Source organism: Carassius carassius, chromosome 44 (assembly GCF_963082965.1).
Source record: "Carassius carassius chromosome 44, fCarCar2.1, whole genome shotgun sequence".
NCBI lineage: Eukaryota > Metazoa > Chordata > Actinopteri > Cypriniformes > Cyprinidae > Carassius > Carassius carassius.
The window spans coordinates 9,105,292-9,126,088 of NC_081798.1; the positions used below are offsets into that span (position 1 = coordinate 9,105,292).

Below are 20,797 nucleotides of genomic sequence, written 5' to 3' on the forward strand. Positions count from 1 at the left end.
ACCCCATTTGTGTGACAAGCAAATATCAGACGTGTTGTAAGCTAAAGTTACTTAGACTTTCAAATCAAATTCATTTGTGTAACTCTTCAGCAAGCCTGCACAAGCAAAAACACAGTTTGTACCCATAAGGCTGGTCAAGAGGTCAGATTTACACTTTCTCTTCCATTTTTCCATTTACTAAATCAGTTTGACCATCAAAAGGAATAGATAGTCCAATCCCAGATGTTATCCAGTGCATGACGCCACTGGAAAGTACACAGACTTCCTCTTTCATTATTACAAACATTAGCAAAACCCAAGCGTGTGCCCATAATGGATGTAATAATGGAGGGATACATTTGAAAAAGAACTGACCCTAGGTCAGAGTATCCATCCTCTGCATCCTCCATGTCAGAGGGGGGACCGGTGCGAGGCGGACAGGAACGAGTGGACACGTTCCGGGCCAGGATGGAACCTGTGGATGAGAGGAAGTGAGGCAACACTTACATCCTGCCAGAAACTGGTAATAATAAATAACCTTTACACATTCAGTGACAAGTTTCATGCTCGTCTTGGGGTCGACTGACATCTAGTTTAATTTTTCAACTAAATTAAAACTGTTAAAACAACTGATAGGTTGAAAAAGAGCCTTACTTTGTGGTTGCAGGTCAAACCGTGGATGTCTGTCAAAGAGCATTCCGTCACCGGCGACGGGATGGCTGTTTGAGTCACATGACTCACAGATGTGCAGTGGGCTGCCGTCTCTAAGGCCCTGACACAATGGGTGGTGACACACCTGAGGGATAAATCATACAGCAATAATGTCAAATAAGCAAACACAACAGTGTGAAATCAAACTGTGTGTGCATCATTTTCTTTTTGGCAGTTTGACCAATACCCAATTTTTCCGAAATTTAACACTAATTTTTCTTCAAATATGGCCACATGAGAATAAACCTTCTTCAAGCAATATTTATGCTTTCATCGGTTCATTTCATTTGTCATCTAACAATTTTCAACAGTGTATACACATACAATCACAGAAGTAAGGCTCAGTTCAATACAGTTTTTAAAATTCAATAGGCTAATCAATATTTTGGTAACACTTTAGTATAGGGACCGAGTCTCACTATCAACTAGTTGCTTGTTAGTAAAGATGAAAATCACCAGAGGCACACGATATGATATTATCACGATACTTGTGTCACGATACAATATTATTTCAGTTTTAAATATATTGTGATATTTTGCGATATATTGCAATTTATTACCTTCAAATTATGTCCCCAAAGGCAAACTTTGGCAACATCTGTTTAATGCTATTATGCAACATTATGTTCCCATAAAGCTCAGCATACCATCATTTTACATCATCAGCACTCTTACCAAAGGCCGTTTGAGAGTCAAGTTTTAAGGACAACAGCAGCAGGAAATAAAGTGTGGAAAGATAGAAAAGAAAGAGGGATTAGGACCTCCTGGTTATGTGCTTCCTTCTATTGTTCTCCTCATATGCTCCACAACAGAAGCAGCTCGCACTCAGACAGAGAACAAAGCAAAAACCTGAACCTTCAAATGAAAAGTATCGATTTTTCTCGTCATGGTTCATTCTCAAACAGCTGCTTCACAAACAAATTCAGTATAGGATCAAATGAAATCCAATACAAATATATTCAAGCACACATACTCAAGCTGAACCTTCTGAAGGTGCCAAAACAAACACGTCTCCGTGCTGAAGTAGTGACGAAGCGCCTGAGCACTTTCTGAGAGAAAACCACAAGAAGTGAGTAAGCAAGACAGAGGGCATGTGCCAGCAAACCGACAGGAAAATGGGCAGATTCTAGCGGTTGTATAATCTCAAAAACCACACACTGAAAATGAATCATTATGACTGAAAATGTGAAGACTTGCATTCATGATCAATTATATATTTATATATATTTTTATCAATATAGTTTCCAGCTGGGAACAAAGCAAAACCAGATCCTCATAAGTTAAAATTTAGGGCTAAATAAGGCTAGGAGGAATTACTGCCAAGCCACACTGATACTATATCCTACCTGGGACTTTTTCTCCCTATTTTTCCTTTGTCTTCTTATTAGAAATGCATTTGCAATGAGTTACAGTAAGGAAAAAAATCTTGCGAAAGCCAGGAGAAGCACTCCGAAAGCTGAAGCAATGCCTTTTTGTTTCTTTTGTTCGAACTTGTCTTATTTGTTTTATACTTCAAAATGAGTATAACACTTCCAAATTATTAAGTTTTAAAGTCAAGAAGAATAATATTAACCCAGTGACCATTGTTTAAATTTTATATTGCAATCTAAAATTATTCAGGTATGTGTCACTTCTAAAGATCTCCTATCAAAGGCCATGTGAGTATTTCTAATGGATATCTGTATGCAAACAAACCCACACACACACACAGACAAAAGTCTGATGAAAAATACAATATGACAGTAAAATTGTAAAACATTATTGCAATTAACATTTTGTATAATTATCAATGTTGAAAAGTTTATTCATATATATAATAAATAAATATATTATATAATATTTAATTTTAATATTTAATTTAATTTAAAATTTTAAATCTAAAATATATTATAAATATATAAAGATCTGTTCAGAGCCAAACAGCACAGTAAGCTTTACAAGGCCTTGTAATTACTAAATCGGTCTTTAGTTTTGCCCCACATGACCCCCTGAAGTCATGTTAATAAAATCAGCTTGTGATTATCTTGTGCGGACGTTTCGAGCCTGGAGAGGTCTGGAAAAAAAGTCCATTATTGTTCTCTACTTGCAGTTATCACAACCTCTCAACAATCTCAAATCAGAGTACGCCCATATTTAAAGGTCACTGTAAGAAGAAAAGTGTTTAAAAATGACCACAACGTGCAAGATCTATGAAACAATAAGGCCATTGAACAAAAAGCTATTGAAGGAAAGCATAAACTTTAGCTACCTCTCAGATAACTGAGAACGAGAGACAGAGACAGAGAGAAAGGAAAGAGAGAGAGCTAACTCTGTCATCAGTTTGGCTATGCCTCATTTATCTGAGAACTTTCACACATCTGTGGTAAAAACCACTGCTCAGAGACTTTTTAATAACAACCATAAAACCTCAGCTGTCGCCGTGAAATAACACAGAATAATGCAATCATGACACACACCTGATGCCGGTGTCACACACACATGTGTGTGTGTGTGCGTCTGCCTGTCCTTCTCTCCCCCCAGAAGTGACGGCTTCTGTAAGAACGATGTAGAGTCTCGGGACAACTCGATGCTTTGAGCGTCCAACACTCCCCTCTCTTGCTCTCCCTCTCTCCCCTTTTCCACTTCCCCGGCTTCCTTCCTTTCTTACTGGCTGCTTCTGAACAGCTCAGAGTCTGTGTGTGTGTGTGTGTGTGTGTGCGTGTGTGTGTGTGTGTGTGTGTGTGTGTGTGTGAGACGTAGGTGATTCAGATAGAGCAGCTGTGTGTACAGACTAATAGATCTAAAAGAGGGTGTAAGAGCAGTTGCGGTTTTCAGCCACACCCGCTCCCACTGATTTTGCAGTTGTCCAACCACCCATACAAAAAACAAACACACTAAACTCTGCCTCTCTTATAATCTTTCATTGCCTATTCTCATTCTCTGTTCTCATTTTTACTTCAGTCATTTATCATCTACAGTGATCAGATGAAACATGCAAATGCATGTACTGTAGGTGTACTATTAGTGCTGGGCTGAATATTTGCACTGTAATCTTAAATCTGCCGTTTAGAGATTATCAGCACTACAGTGTATGTCTGGCCCCTTTAAGGCAAGTCAGTCCATTCGGTGGCCATGTTACTGACAGACATACAAGTACAGCTCCTGTTACTGGGAAAAGACGGAAAACTACAAAATAGGATTATCAGATAATTAGCAAGTGCATTCTAATTAAAAAGAGCATGCATGCTAATGAAACAGTGTTACTTTGTCATTTTTTTGTGAATATTTATTATATTAAGAAATGCTTTTTGAGCACCAAATCAACATAGAGTAATTTCTAAAGGATTATGTGAAGGAAAATTCAGCTTTGCCATCACAGGAATAAATTACTTTTTAAAATATAATTGTAATAATATTTCATATTAGTACTAAATAATTGCAGCCTTGGTGAACATAAGAGATTTATTTATATAACAAAATTAATTAAATAAAAAAGTAAGAAAAAAAAATCTTACAAACCCAAATCTTATGGTAATGATAACATTGGTTTCATATTAAAATCATGGGAAATTCACTTATTTAGCTCAAACAAACAAACACATATATCATTTTCTAAATAAATAACGTTTCTAAAGTGTGCATGGTGATAAAAAAGAATCTAGAAAATTTGCCCATATATTTATGTATGACACAAATTTGTTTAATTTATAAAAATCACATTTATTTAATTAAAAGTTATACACACAAATCTGTGTATAGTGGTGCTGATATAAAATGAAGAACATTATTGACACTGTAACAGAAGTTAGGAAATAAATAATACTTTAAATTATGAGTAAAAACAGTGGTCAGAAAGACTTGTGTCTTAGCCTTTTCCCTTAGTCTTTGTAATTTCTACACCAACTCTCTCCTGCCATCATCTACTTCAGACTCTTCCCAGAGTACATCCCTGCGGGTGGCTGGGTCATGTGGTGTCAGGATATCCTACATAAAAACAGTCTTTGAAGCCTGCGGCTGTGCTTACTTTTACCAAATCCCGAATATTACAGTATCAAAACCCCCTTTCTTTTACTCTCTCCATCCTTCCTCTCTTTGTCTGTGCTTTATATAGCAGGATGATGTAAGGCCTAATAATGTCCTAATTCACAAAATGCTGTGCTTTATTAAAGTCACAAGAACCTTAGAATGATAAAAAGGCAATACGCAAACATACCAAACTCAAAACTCTTTTATAACATGCTATTATTGACCTCAAAAAAAAAAAAAAAAAAACAAGAAAAAAAACCGAAACTAAACAGCAAAGTATGTGACAGGTCAGGTAAAACATGCCCCAGAGACAGCAATCTCTCAGAAAAACAGGGAGACAAAAGTGTCATCTTGAAGGACAAGTTAAACATCACTTTTGAATCCATTTCCTGTTTTTACTCAAACCTGAATGCACAACAACTTCCTGCAGCTATGTCTATTGGCTGTCTTTACATATAAAGAGGTATATTACATTCAGATTTTGAAAAAAGAAAAAAAAGAAAAATTATATGTTGATCCTATAGGATGCACTCTGAAACAAACAACTGACATTTGGCTTTATGTCAAAGCATGTCGTCATTACACATGAATACGCCTTAGGCAATGAAGGTTCCAATATCTAATCCAGAGCTGAAAATGACTGTAATTTTACTCCTTAGGGGTCATGCATTGTGACCTCTTTGTTCATCCAGAGTCTTAATTCTCACTTGGTGACATCAGAGGTCTCCTTTAAACGAGTGAATGAGAAAGCAGAGAGCTGTATTTGGCAAAAAAGAGCAAACAAGGAGATAATTAGAGAGCTTCATGCTGACAGCTAGTACAGCATGAAATATGAGAGGTAATATAGGTTGTTTTCACATTTGGTCTGATGTCAGTACCACTGGGAGAAGAAGTACACCTAGGGAGAAGAAGTTATTTAAAACTGGATCATGTCTATCTATCCTGTGTCTTTCTACCACTATTAATGCCCTAAAACAGTATTGTAAACAATGACTGTTTCCAAAATGTTTCGCAAAATACTTATAATACCTTCCATTGGTCAGGGTTGTTCAGGATTTTTAAACAAACAAAGAAAAAAAATTCTGATAATGCCTCAGAAATAGTGTTTATATGTTTCAAGAAATCAACCTAAAAAAGTATTCCTTTTAAGTAAAATATATAAGTATGAAATAATATAAGTTTAAAATCAAAATAATTGCACACCTTTAACATAAAAGATAAAATGTCAAAAGACAATAAAGGTTAAAATGATAATACATATAAAATATACTTCGATTTCCTGGGGGGAAAAAATACAATTTAAATAATTATTACAGTATTTGTAGTTTAATCTTTCAGTCTATGTATATTCAATTAAATCTAATTAAATTATTTTTATAGCTGTATTTTATATAAATATTTTGTCCATACATACAAAAAATATGATGTCCTCAAAAGGTTTTTTGGGAGGTTATATCAGGTATAGCTTGGGTACAGATTTCTCATTGAAATATGGTAGACACAAAGTAGAACTTTCCTAGTAGCTGAGTATTATTGCTCCATCTGCTGGTAGAAAGCAGCAGTGAGGCTTCACAATCCAAAGCATTCCATGAACACTAATTTACTCCACTTTTTCCCTTCTTTTGTCCTTGAAATATTTTAGGCAGCACATAAAGTTTTGATTGTGTGCATCTCCTGAAACGGTTGCGCTACAGGTGTCAGTTCAGCTTCTTCTCACACTCAGCTGTTAGGTAACACAGAGACAGACATAAACCAGTGACAGAGGAGACAAAGCACAGACCTGCTGCTGAAGATGAAATAATCCTTTCAATCATATTAATGGCTGTAAACGAGTCTGAGAACCTGCTAAGGGAAAGCAACACAAAAGAAGATATTTTGAACAAGGTTCATTGCTGTTTGGATCCTGTTGACTTTCATAGTACGGACAAATAAACACTGAACATAACATATTCCTCAGAAAAAAAGTCATAGAGGTTTAGATCAACATGAAAAATTAATTACAATTTTTGTTTGTGGGTGAATGATTAGTTTATTAAGCTCATTTTATGGTTGTGAGCTTCTTGGTGTCTTTAGAATTACTTAGCGACGAGATGCCAGGTTAACCTCAAGCCAACAGATTAAAAATATTATTGAACACTAAAAAGCAATTAACCTACTTTTCTAACTGAAATCAAGTCTTTGAAGCCAAGACATTGGTAACTTTTTTGACAAGATGACATTCTGACATTTTCATGAAGAAAATTTCTGAAATACACGATTATCCCATCTGCTGACCCATAATACTCTTTTCTGCTACAGCTTAGCGTCTTTGTAAGCAGCATATTCATCTTTTACAACACAAATTAGAGTCAGCTTCTAATGTCTGTGTTTATTATAGTGTAGTCACTGTTTAGTCTGTGTTTGTGTAAGGGATGGCCAGCCTATTTCACAACTTTTTCACACACACATTTACACATGCACACAAGCATGCAAATGCACACTTACATAAATTATCAATGCATAAACACACATATGCTCACATGGTGCTAAAATATTACAGATCTTGTTCCGTGTTGGTTTCATGTGGAATAAATCTATAATGGATCCAGTCTTGCCACATACAAAATAAAAACATAAAAAAATCCCTATTTGTTTATACACAAGAAAACATCAGATTTTATTTTTTTTTTTTAATTCTGAGTTTACATCTTGCAATTCTGGGTTTATATCTTGCAAATCATACAATTCTGAGTTTACTTGCAACGGTTCTGACTTTTTTCTTGCGTTTTCAATTTTATATCACAATAAATTCAGATATAAGTTTAGAGTTGCGAGAAAAAGTCTAAATCATGAGATCAAAAGTCTCAATTACCTTTAGTTATTTATCTATTTATTTCCCGTAGCTGAAACAAGCCAAAAGTGTAAATATTAATGTACACACTAAAAACACACTTCCCCTTTAAATGTCAGCAGGATGAGCAGTTAAAAGTCTACAGCAAACTATCGTCATCATCTTTGTGTATTTTCACCTCTTGACCCCTTGCAGGAGACAGGAAGAACAAACCTACATGAAACTTGTAGTGCACTAGAGACAGGCCACAAAGACCACAAAACATAAACAGACTCATACACGCACACTTAAACTCTCCTTCATTCTTTTTCTGCAGAAAACTTTTCAAATAAACAAGAGTCCCTCTCATCTTCCCATATTTTAAGGGTAATGACATAAGTGTGTTCCTGGTTCAGATAAAAACATTGGGTACATTAAGTTAAGTCTGGCTTCGATCAGAGAAGACTAGAAAGAGAAGTGTTTACCCAGAGACTCTTTTCAAAAGCTTGCTAAAGTTCAGAGGACACTGCCAGAGTTGAGCTGACAGGAAATGTAGGATACCAAAAAAACAAGCAAACATCACTGTGATGTCCTATAATGAATCAGACATGTCCCATGTAAACACACTTTATTGATGTCCTTTATACAGGGTTTATCTGTATCCAGAGTTTGAAGAGGACTGTTACTGGCGATTATTTTTGCATACAGAAACTGTCAGTACTCTCTCATCTGTACCTGCTCAACAAGATAGGCTGCCTTGGTCTTACTAAACAGAAAAGATTGCTAGTCTCGGAAACCAGGTTTGATAATACTATCTATTTTGGCCAATAATCATCCATTCAGATTAGGGATGCACCGATACCATTTTTTCAGAACCAATCCGATACCAGCGCAGATCTACTACATATAGAAACTTAAGTAATTTATGGATTAATGCTTACTGGAGACACGAATCGTTTCAAATGATTCAGTCTGATTTGGTGAACTGGTTCAACAGGTTCACTAAGGAGAACCAGTTAAATCGAACGATTCGTTCAGAAACCGAACATCACTAGTACAAAGGGAAGAGATATTGAAACATAGTGTTTTAATCAGTGCATTAGTTTATTGAGCCTTTTCTTTGAACAGTTTTAAACCTCAGTTACTGTGCGCTCTTGAAGAGAGTTTCATCATTTTGACTGTAGTAACCGAACGCTACACACAGTTTGATTGCTGAATGGAGGATGACAGATTGCCGCAGCGGAGAGAAGAGTTTATGTGAACTTAAATTTAATGTCTTCAGTATTAATCTGTACCTCACATGGAACTATGGAACAGCTTCAGAACACTTGAAATATGTCAATGAAAACGTTTTGGTGCTCTATAATGTTTTTGTGCCTTTCGTGGGGCTCAACAATAATACAGAATAATAGACGCACGCACAATATCGGATTTGGATCGGTGTCGTCTGACCGATACCCGATCTGCAGAAAATGCCAGGATCGGAGCCGATCCCGATCCTGTGTATCGGATCGATGCATCCCTAATTCAGATATGAGCTGTAACCTAATCTGACTTGCACTTCAGTTGTTTCTGCGATGTTTCGGGTTTAGATGTTTAGATTTTTTTAACTGAAAAAGTTGATTGCTTATATATTCAATAAAAATAAATAATATATAAAAGCTTAGTCAATCATACTTAATTTCTTTTTTCTTTTTTTTAATGCTTCTCAACGGAATTATCTGATTTCTCTTTTTCTCACTCTCTCTTTCTCTCTCTCTCTCTCTCTCTCTATATATATATATGTATATATATATATATATATATATATATATATATAATACTAACAAGGGGAATACTGGCACATGTTTTGTTTTTAAGGTTACTGTATCCAATACATCAGCATTCATATTGTGGCATTGTAATCAACGATTTTAAAGGTAAAGGAACACCTGTTAAAATACAAAAGTGGAAAGTGTTGGTTTATGAATAGGCACCAGGTTTGCCAGTGATTAAAAAAATGGGAGTGGCTGATGTTTAAAAGAAAGAGGTACACAGGAAGGAATACACTGATGTTTTAGTCCAACCAGTTTGGCAATGGTCCCAAGACAATAAAGTGCCATCAAAAATAGACAAACAGAGACGTAAGAAGAGAGACGGTGTGTATAAAGGGAGAGAGAGAACAACAGGAAGGGAGAGACATATTGTGTTTTGTTTAAGCGTGTTTATATGCGAAAAGCCTCATATACCCTACAGTAATCTCTCTTTTCCATGCCTGCACCCCTTGTCTCCCAGGAGAAGGCTGGTGAAATGTCGCCTATAACATCATATCCGTCCTATTACCACTTAACTTTCAACAGCACAAAGACAAACAAAACTTTTTTTTTTTTCCTGTCAGTTCCCTAAGCACACATGCCGACAAATGATTATTTTACTGGAATGTGATAAATACAATTGGCATGCCTGGGATTTTTGTCCATAAGAGTCCATGTAAAACTAAGAGGTGAACATTTAACAGCTCGCTTCGCCCCTACAGGGCTTCCCTGTGACACATTCTGACAACTCACCTTGGAAGCAAGCTGCCGTTCGGAACAGTTGGGATGCTGACACAAGATGCCAGTTTTCTCCTCCTGTGCAGGCTTCTCACCTGAAACAACATGCAAACAGAGGTTAAAGATCAACCATATGTGGGAGGGAATTAAAAGTAAGGTCAAGTTGTAAGCCAAACTGGAAGCGATATGTCATGTTAGGGAGGGGGGGCTGAGATATGACCAAAATCTCATATCACAGTATGAGTCATTTTATTTAAAAATAATGATATATTTATATTGCATGATATAGTTATAACTAAGAAATGCTTCATACATTGTATATATTGATCAACTGTATAAATACACTGCATATTCTTCACTGTGTAAATTAAATATATATTCTTCTTATTAAAGTTACAAAAGTGATTTAGTTAAGAACAATGAGAGATTTTCAGTTTTGTTATTTGATAAACATGAATGACAGACAGCAGGAATATTAGACTGCTGTCACTTTAAGAGCTGCCCAGAGCCAGTATACTGTTATAAATGTGTTTTCTTCCTCAGCTGTTCGCTTAAGGCCTAAATTACTGTGTATATGAGGATAATTGCAAAGACGGGCATTTTGACACATACAAGTGTGTGCATTTAACCGTGTGTAATTTAACTCAAACACTCTATGAACTTCAATATTTTATGAGCACCGTCTATGAGCACGACAGCTCTCAGACAGCGTCCTCATATAGCAAAATTATTTCTCTTTCACTTCTGATTGCATTTTAATGGCTTAAAATCGCTTGTTTTTAAAACGTAATACTTATAAATGTGTGCAAACAATATATTTTCGTGACCACATAGCACAGTAATGGTATGTGAATGTGTAACCTCGATATAGACATCCAAGATAGTTCAAAATCTCCACCAGTTGACATATTTCTACTGGTTAATCATGTTGACCAGTATATCGCCAATTTCATGGATATAATGGTCTGGTCCATTGCTCAGCTGTCAATAGTGTAGCAATGTATGAAGCAAGGATATAAGTCATTCAAACAAAAGCGACTATCTGTTGGTCAACAAGGTGAATCTGTTGCAAAACCGGTGTAGGTTTGCTGAACTATAGTAAATGCATATCACACACACAGACAGATTCTTACCTTCCCTTCCTATGTATTTTTTTTTTATGATGATTTTGGATTTATGACTAAAATAAGGTCTTCTGTAACATTACTTGAAGACTTCCACATTATCCTTAAACATAATTTACACACAGTCCTCAAACATGAATTTTTAAACTGCTCTTGGAAAATGTTACTGCTAGCAAATTGATACAAAAGGATAGTTCTACATTCTGAATGAAGTATGTTAACTCACATAATAATGAAACATTTACAGTTACATAGCACATTTCAAAATGAAACAAACTAAATCCATTAGAAATATTGGAGAAAACTAGGCTAATTCTCTTCAGAACCATCAAATGAACAGCTCTACAGTATATGGAAGTATAAAATATCCAGGAGTAATATAAAGAAGATAAATGAAGAAGATAAATATGTTTGAGACATTTCATACTAGGGTACCATGGAGAGACTCATGTGAACTCGATGAGCCTGTGGGGGATATGTCCTTGGGCATGAGCCAAAAGACATAACAGCAATATGGGACACAAAAGATGAGGCAGCTGGAGGATATGTAGGAGAGAACAACTGAAAAAAAGTAACTTAATCAGAAAGCCCTTGACCACAAACAAAAGCTAGTGATACAACTCAACTACTTAATTGCATAATATGCTGACCAAATAAACTGAATATGTCACTATAATGTATAACTTGATTTAGCCATGACATCCCTTCCTTCATCCATGCTGTTAAGTCTATAAAGACTATTAACTGCCAGGGTACCATGGAAAGAGGATTACAACAACAATTAATATTAAACTTTAAGGAAGGGATTGACAAAAAATTGAAGAACTGACAATAACACAAAAAGGAAAAAGGAGAGAAAAACAGACAGAGTGAAAAAAGTTGGCGGAAATCTGAGATTTCCAGACATTACAAGTTTGCTGGCAGACTGGTTGATTTTCCCTTCTGCGATATTCCACTCACCTAGAAACCCACAGGTTCTAATGCGAAAAAAGGGTATGTTTTTCATCAATTTCACCCATCATTCTCCTATCTAGCAATGCTGCCACTTTAAAACCGGTTGGACAGAAGCGATTAATGTTTACAGAGTTCAGACAACCACAGACAAGAAACCAACTCTGATTTTTGAATATATTATAAAAAGAAGACAACCGAGAGAGTGCTAATAACAAATACAAAAATCTAGTATAAGTGTAAAGCAATAAGTCGTGGCCTAATGGTTAGAGAGTCGGACTCCCAATCGAAAGGTTGTGAGTTCGAGTCCCGGGCCGGCAGGAATTGTGGGTGGGGGGAGTGCATGTACAGTTCTCTCTCCACCTTCAATACCATGACTTAGGTGCCCTTGAGCAAGGCATCGAACCCCCAACTGCTCCCCGGGCGCCGCAGCATAAATGGCTGCCCACTGCTCTGGGTGTGTGCTCACAGTGTGTGTGTGTGTGTGTTCACTGCTCTGTGTGTGTGCATTTCAGATGGGTTAAATGCAGAGCACAAATTCTGAGTATGGGTCACCATACTTGGCTGAATGTCACTTCACTTTCACTTTCACTTTCAATATAATCTATACTGTACACTAAATGCATTATAGCAAAAATAAACATATGAAGGCTTGGAAGGAAAAAAGTAAGAGAACAAGGTGAAAAACATCTGTCCTTTAAGACATAAACGTGTCAGAGATTGAAGAAACTCCCATATACAATTGCCGTTTTCATATAGCATGGCATTTACAAGGTACACACAGAGTGCCTACTTCATTAAGGCACTGCATTTTTTCTAGCATCCTGAAAGCAGAACAACATCACCACATGGCTTAAGCCAGACTCTAGATATTATCCTCTACACTGCTCACATTCCATCTCCATACTCGCCTCCATCTCTCCATGAAGAATATTCCATTTCTCCTTCTTTAGTCAGAGAGGCAGAGGGCACCTCCTAAGAAATCCTCATGTAAGGAATGTGCAGAATGCCAGGATCTGTTTTTCATGACCCTTTGTTTACCCAGCCTTTTGCTGAAGTTCCTGAGGAGGGTTAAGCACATCTAGTGTCTCAAGTGCTAGAATGGAAATATTTTATTTAATAATCGTTTCCTTTGCCTCCACTTGAGGAACACCAAGCTGATGCAATGGATGTCAGTATATGATGTGGAAGGTCTGAGAATATCAAAACATTACCAGCTTTACCAGCCGGCTGGGAGGGGAGTTGTCACTGATTCTTTATTTCTGGCTAACTAATCCTCTTGCATTTTGGGCCCAAATGAGATTAGGTGATAGAGCCCAACATTGGCCAAACCGATGCTTTGTGTTTGAGGAGACACAACATGCTTTATGTAACCATAACATGCTGGCTTTTTTTTAAATAAAGGTCCATTTGAAAATTGTAGTTTCTGCAATTCCATTTAGTGCCACTAAATTTCAGGTGCCATTGGTTCCACTGAAGATTTATGCAATATGAAAAAGCCATATGTTTGACTGCAAAGGCTGAAAGAGGCATAGAGTGAGTGATTAGACAGACAAAATACTTCCAGAGGCAGAGGTCAATTTTAGTGGGTCCTAATTGGGTCATTAGTGCAAAGATCAAACAGTAAGGGTAGTATGGACAAGCTAAAACTCACTCTCTTCCTGCACTGTGGTGTCACAGTGGTCTCTAAACCTTTCTGACTACTTAGTGGAAACCAAACAGGTGGTTCAACACACAAAGCCAAAAAAGCCACTTTGTTCCACTAGATTTGAGTGTAAGGCAAAAAATAAATTCTATCATTATTTATTCACCCTTGTTTCTTGAAAAACCTGTAATACTTACCTTTTGTCCATGGAACACGAAAGGAGTTATTTATAGCAGAATGTCCTTTGTTGTTGCACTTTTCCACAGAATGAAAGTCTGTGGTAAACACTGATCTTCTAGGCAAAATTTTCAGCGAGTAACTAAAACTTCAGCCAATTCCTCACACAAAACTTCAAAAATTGTGCATATATTGTTTGGACTACTTTTATGATGGTTTTATTTAATATTTTTGACAGCTCATTGTCCCAATACACTTTCATTATGGAAGACAGCAGCATGGAGATTTTTCTTATTTTAGTTTTCCACAGAAGAAACAAAGTCATGCATGTTTTGAAACAACATATAGGTGAGTAAATGAAGATAAAATGTTAATTTTAGATGAAGTACAACCCCTCTGAAAACAATATTGTAATCTTTTCCTACTAGTCATTCAATTAAAACATATTTGAGAAGAAACATGGCATGGGGAATAAAGTACAATACAGAGCCCATCCACATTAAACTTTATGTAATATCTTCAAAAAAATACAAACAAACAACTCTAAAAACAATTTCTCAGTTTACCTATGAAGGTAAAAACAGATACCGATTCAGTCGAACTGTCTCACATTATTTGCCATTCAATTAAAATCTCTTACCACAAGACTTCTGGGTAATGTCCATGAGGGAGGTCCAGGTGTACTTCTCCACCCCCAACTCACTCTGTGTACATGGCACAGTTTCCACTTCATAAGACCCATGCCGTCGCCAATAGAACATTGTGCTTTACAATCCAAGTTCAATTGATAAATCTAACACCGCATCTCACTTGTGAAGATCAAGATGATGTTCTTCACACCTTGAACAAAACATCAATCTTTTAAAAATCACTGTTCTTCATGTTTCTCCATATTTAAGAATGCACTAAAACTTGAATGAGTTCTCTTATGGAGAAAAGTTCTCAGAATACTGGATTTCTATAAAGTTTCCAGGCAGGGTGCTTTGGACTTTGTGAGCCAGTATGTGAAGGGGAAAAAAGAGGGGGGGCTTGACCGACACAGTACGCCAGACAAGCGATGCATTCATCCACATGTGAAGTGCATGCTGGGATGTGAGGGAGACTTGGACCTGTGACTTTTCAGAATGGCAAGAGATACAAAGCTGCCTTTTAAGATGTCCACCTACTTGTAGCCCACAAACTTCATGCATCTTAAAGTTATAGTATCGTATAGAGCAGAAATCATGGTTCACAAACACTCAAGTTATGGTCAGGGATATAGAGAATAATGGAGGATAAAAAAACTTTCAAAAGCAGGTTTAGGGAGTTGGAAGTAAGAAAGGGTTAAGATAAAGATTAAGAGAATAGCTGCAAGAGTTCGTGGGTGCCCTGCAGAACCCCCACAATTTCTAATTTTGCTCTAACAAATTAGAGAGTAGCATGGGAGAGTCTTAGCTGTTGGGATCCAACATTTCCAGCCATATGGTAGTGATTTGGAGCAGTGTGACGTGCAGGGGTTAGTTTTAATGACCAGGCTTCCAGTGGCAGTGAAGCCAATACGCCGCAATCTCAGACTCTGTCAGCTTAATCATTCTCTGGGACATGTACAAACAACAAAGCTCTTTTGATCTTCACAGAGTCATTTCTCTATGCAAGCTGTATGGTGCACGACCTTTTATATTTTAGCTTGTTTCATCTGTCTATTAAATTAAATAATAATGGTTGAACTTTATTGCTGAGGCATACTAGTGCGGTTTTGTTTCTGATGTGTGTTGCTCTGTAGCTGTTGTTTGACAGTCTTTATTAACATATCTATCTATCTATCTATCTATCTATCTATCTATCTATCTATTATAAATATAGAAATAAATACATTTAAAATGTAAAGATATAATATAAAAAATATTATCTATTCATTTTAATTGTTAATTATTTATTCAAATTGTATAATTATACAGTCATGGCCAAAAGTTTTGAGAATTACATAAATATTAGTTTTCAAAAAGTTTGCTGCTAAACTGCTTTTAGATCTTTGTTTCAGTTGTTTCTGTGATGTACTGAAATATAATTACAAGCACTTCATACGTTTCAAAGGCTTTTATCGACAATTACATGACATTTATGCAAAGAGTCAGTATTTGCAGTGTTGGACCTTCTTTTTCAGGACCTCTGCAATTCGACTGGGCATGCTCTCAATCAACTTCTGGGCCAAATCCTGACTGATAGCAACCCATTCTTTCATAATCACTTCTTGGAGTTTGTCAGAATTAGTGGGATTTTGTTTGTCCACCCGCCACTTGAGGATTGACCACAAGTTCTCAATGGGATTAAGATCTGGGGAGTTTCCAGGCCATGGACCCAAAATTTCAACATTCTGGTCCCCGAGCCACTTAGTTATCACTTTTGCTTTATGGCACGGTGCTCCATCGTGCTGGAAAATGCATTGTTCTTCACCAAACTGTTGTTGGATTGTTGGAAGAAGTTGCTGTTGGAGGGTGTTTTGGTACCATTCTTTATTCATGGCTGTGTTTTTGGGCAGAATTGTGAGTGAGCCCACACCCTTGGATGAGAAGCAACCCCACACATGAATGGTGTCAGGATGCTTTACTGTTGGCATGACACAGGACTGATGGTAGCGCTCACCTTTTCATCTCCGGTCAAGCCTTTTTCCAGATGCCCCAAACAATCGGAAAGGGGCTTCATCTGAGAATATGACTTTGCCCCAGTCCTCAGCAGTCCATTCACTATACTTTCTGCAGAAGATCAATCTGATGTTTTTTTTGGAGAGAAGTGGCTTCTTTGCTGCCCTTCTTGACACCGGGCCATCTTCCAAAAGTCTTCGCCTCACTGTGCGTGTAGATGCGTTCACACCTGCCTGCTGCCATTCCTGAGCAAGCTCTGCACTGGTGGCACTCCGATCCCACAGCTGACTCCTCTTTAGGAGACGATCCTGGCGCTTGCTGGACTTTCTTGGATGCCCTGAAGCCTTCTTTACAAGAATTGAATCTCTTTCCTTGAAGTTCTTGATGATCCTATGATCCTTAGTAGCCACAATATCCTTGCCTGTGAAGCCATTTTTATGCAACGCAATGATGGCTGCACGCGTTTCTTTGCAGGTCACCATGGTTAACAATGGAAGAACAATGATTTCAAGCATCACCCTCCTTTTAACATGTCAAGTCTGCCTTTCTAACCCAATCAGCCTGACATAATGATCTCCAGCCTTGTGCTCGTCAACATTCTCACCTGAGTTAACAAGACGATTACTGAAATGATCTCAGCAGGTCCTTTAATGACAGCAATGAAATGCAGTGGAAAGGTTTTTTTGGGATTAAGTTAATTTTCATGGCAAAGAAGGTTTATGCAATTTATCTGATCACTCTTCATAACATTTTGGAGTATATGCAAATTGCTATTATAAAAACTTAAGCAGCAACTTTTACAATTTCCAATATTTATGTAATTCTCAAAACTTTTGGCCACGACTGTACATATTAAACATAATAAAAAAATTTTTTGCTACAGACACCCACTATCTATCTGCATTTGATGACACACACTAGCACTCTTATACAAGTATTTGAAATTTGATTAAAGGCTAATGACCATCACATACCATACCACACCCAACTTTTGTTTGCAGCATTGCATTTTGCTAGTCAAAATGCTATCTTCAGCTCATGATACTCAGCATGAAAAGCATATGTTACCATCAGCATGTTGGCCACACATGAAAGAACACTGTGGTGTGACAGCTACTACAGTCAATTATAATAACTTGGCTAATCCACTGATCTGTGATTCTCCTGAAATTCTTTATCTTTGTTTAAAACACTAGCATTAGGACAGCCAGTGTTGGGAAAGTTCACTTTCTACATGAACTAGTTCAAAGTTCAATTCACAAATTTTAAAATGAACTAGTTCAGTTCATAGTTCAAACTACAAAATTTTGAACTAAAGTTCACAGTTCCAAAAATGAACTAGTTCATAGTTCTTTTTTTCCATACCTTGCTGCGAGCTATTATTTTTCAAAATTATTGCCACAGCCCATATAGAATCACAGACCGCAATTATTTTATCAGTTTTAACAATGAAGCTATGCGTCAGATTTCATCTTCATATCCAATTTTGAATTATCCAACCAGGGTTTACATTAGCATTGAGGGGACAGCATTTCCCCATTGTTGCTTTAATGCTTTGCCTCCCATTCTCACCGACCTTGTCATAAACATCATAAAATTCTTTTAAATGGTCATACGCCTTCTTGCTACATGCTGCTGTCGTTTGCTTTTTTTTTTTTTTTGATGACGCGTCACGCATGCGGCGGACAGCGGTTCGACACTGGTGGCTGGTGTTGCCAGATTGGGTGTTTTTCCGCTACATATTAAGAGCCGTTTACGGTGTGTTTTAGCCGGGTTTTCGCCTGGAAGGCTCTATAGTAATCTGGCACCCTATTGAACGAAGTTAACCTGAGAGAGCGTGCCGTTCACAGACACCAGAATGAACGAGTTCACAGTAACGTTCATCAGGCAGAAATACAGCACGTTCAGTTCACGTTCGCCCAAAATATGAACGAGTTCATGAACTATCGTTCAATGAACGCGTTCAGGCACAACACTGAGGACAGCCATGCACATGGCGAACAGGCCATTCGACATGAAACTGGTAATGGGCTTGGTTTGGAGGCTAGATGGCAAAATAGTCAGCCAAGTGACAGTTCTCAAATAGACAATATAGTTCCATGCAACGTGTCCTATTCAAGGCCAGGAAAACAAGTCTATAATACTGGTGTTCTTTATCATAAAATCAAAAGCTTAGACTATATTTGACAGTATTTTAAGATATAGCACTCAATAGCTTTACTGATAAACTGTGAGCTTCATAAAAGGCCCATTTGTTAGTTTGAAATTTGGATTTAATAACCATGGCCCTGGACCTCACAGACAGAACATAAGAGGAATTTCCTTTGGATGGAAGAGTCACTTTGTTTCCACTGTAAAACTGTTTTTATTTTTTATTTTTATAGTTTATCGTTAAGGATTTCAAACTGTTTATATTTGCCAAAAAGAATGTAAAATAATGAACTTGTGGCCAGTCTTGCTAAAAGAAAAAAAACTAAAACATGAAACTATTGTTGCACATTAGTTCCTTTGGTCAAACACTGCATGTAAACGAATACAAAATTTAAATGGGAAATTTATAGAAAGGAACCTTTAGATGGGAAGTTTTGATATTTAATAATATTAATACTGACCATCTAATTATAACTGTCACCATTTATAATTTGCAATCAATTCCCACTTTTGGTAAAACCAGCTGGTCTATTATCTATATAAATAGTTAGTTTTCAAAGTTTTTTTTTCTTTCTTATCACTACATCACTATTGCAACAATTTTTTCTAACTCTGTCCATGTTGTTTCCAAACTAAATGCAATCTCTGTTGAAACAGAGCTGTCGAATGTTGATACAGAGTGAATCATATTTCCTTATGATAAGCCAGTAAAGAGGTAAACCACAGAGCGGTCTCTCTTCCTGTCACACCATACTGTAAATATCATTTATCCCAACTGTAAAACTGAGGAATGAGAAAAGCCAAGTCCAAGAGTGGCAGAAAATCAGGATTTAAATAGCCAAAAAAGGAAATAATCCTGTACAGACAGACAAGCATCCAGTAATTACGAGTTAAACAAGACTATTTTCAGTTATCAAACATACAGTCCAGAAGTAAATTAACTATAACCATACAGTGTCTGACTAGTCTATTTTAGGGTCAGAATGTCCTGCTGAAATTACTCAAGCATTACACCTTTTTATCATACTTCTAGGATGATTTTGCAACATCTTAAAAGTTTGACATCATTCATAGGCTACTCATTAAATGGAAAAGAGGGACTGAGACATCCAGCGAAATTATATGACATGAAGGTGAGTAAATGAACTATCCCTTTAAGACATCCTCGAAATTTATCGCGTCAGCACGCTGTTTTTAGCCATAACTGTCTGCCACAAAGAAGCACTACAGGTAGCCTATACCTTTCTATTTGATTTTAACTGCACCCAATAACAAGTAAAAACAAAATTCATTCTACTTACTTAGTCGCAGACGAAGCCCAAGCCAGCTCTTGGGTGGCGATCCGTATCGATGCATTATGTGCTGTTAACCATGTGGCTTAATTTCTAGGTTCAGCGTATTCATGTGTTGTCCTCAGTTAAGAGACATCCGACCATAGCGTCCTCTGAGTATCATCTGATGAGCAGACATGAGCTCTGCCGCGTTGTTGGCAGTCTTCCAAAACAAAGCGCCAGACAATTCACTTTAACAAAGTTTGATATTGCTGTTGACATGTATATTTCATGTATTGTCTGTAATGGTGCTTCTAGTATAGCTCAAAACTATTACGTTTCTTTAAAATACCTTATCTGTAATACCTTAAGTGCGTCCAAAGCACTTTACCTTGCGTGCGCTGCGGAGACACAAAAGGACCTGTTGACTGTGTCGTTGACGCACGATGTTTTTGTCTCCTTTGTGGCCTCAAGGTTTACTAGCTGAAACTTAACTGAATTGCGTTGTAAGAACGTGGCATATCTTCTTTCAAATTCAACATGACATCTTTTTAAACACAGAGCTTTGTGTCATGTTAAAAAAAACAAAAAACAGACATGCTACCAAAAAGAAAAAAACCGCTCGTCTCCTTTGTGCCCTATACGTTACCACCAGCAGCTTCATTATGTCTTACCTACTTTAAACAAGCAGGCGTTTCCTCAATTCCCTCCTCCCCATCCTCACTCGTCTTAGATGGCAATCTGGACATTTCATTTTATCAGTCACAAATGACGTTTAAAGGCGAAGGTTACATTTATTCTGTTCAACATCTATTCAATTTA

At 37.0% G+C, this 20,797-nt stretch overlaps 1 protein-coding gene across 3 annotated transcripts in view; it reads right to left on the reverse strand.

Moving 5' to 3' along the window:
• Window positions 1-20,583, reverse strand: part of LOC132126129 (pleckstrin homology domain-containing family G member 5-like) — a 40,416-nt gene extending 19,833 nt beyond the window's left edge. The window contains exons 1-5 of one of the 3 annotated variants that reach the window (XM_059537193.1): window positions 20,367-20,582; window positions 20,006-20,198; window positions 10,051-10,130; window positions 634-775; window positions 355-454 (exon numbers count right to left, since the gene is read on the reverse strand). In XM_059537193.1, coding sequence (XP_059393176.1) covers window positions 355-454; window positions 634-775; window positions 10,051-10,130; window positions 20,006-20,060 — 377 coding nt within the window. In that variant the 5' untranslated portion in view covers window positions 20,061-20,198; window positions 20,367-20,582. Of the gene's footprint in view, window positions 1-354; window positions 455-633; window positions 776-3,146; window positions 3,301-10,050; window positions 10,131-20,005 lie in introns of those variants that run through there. The other 2 variants (XM_059537195.1, XM_059537196.1) reach the window with 2 other exon arrangements.
• Between the last annotated feature and the right edge of the window lie 214 nt (window positions 20,584-20,797).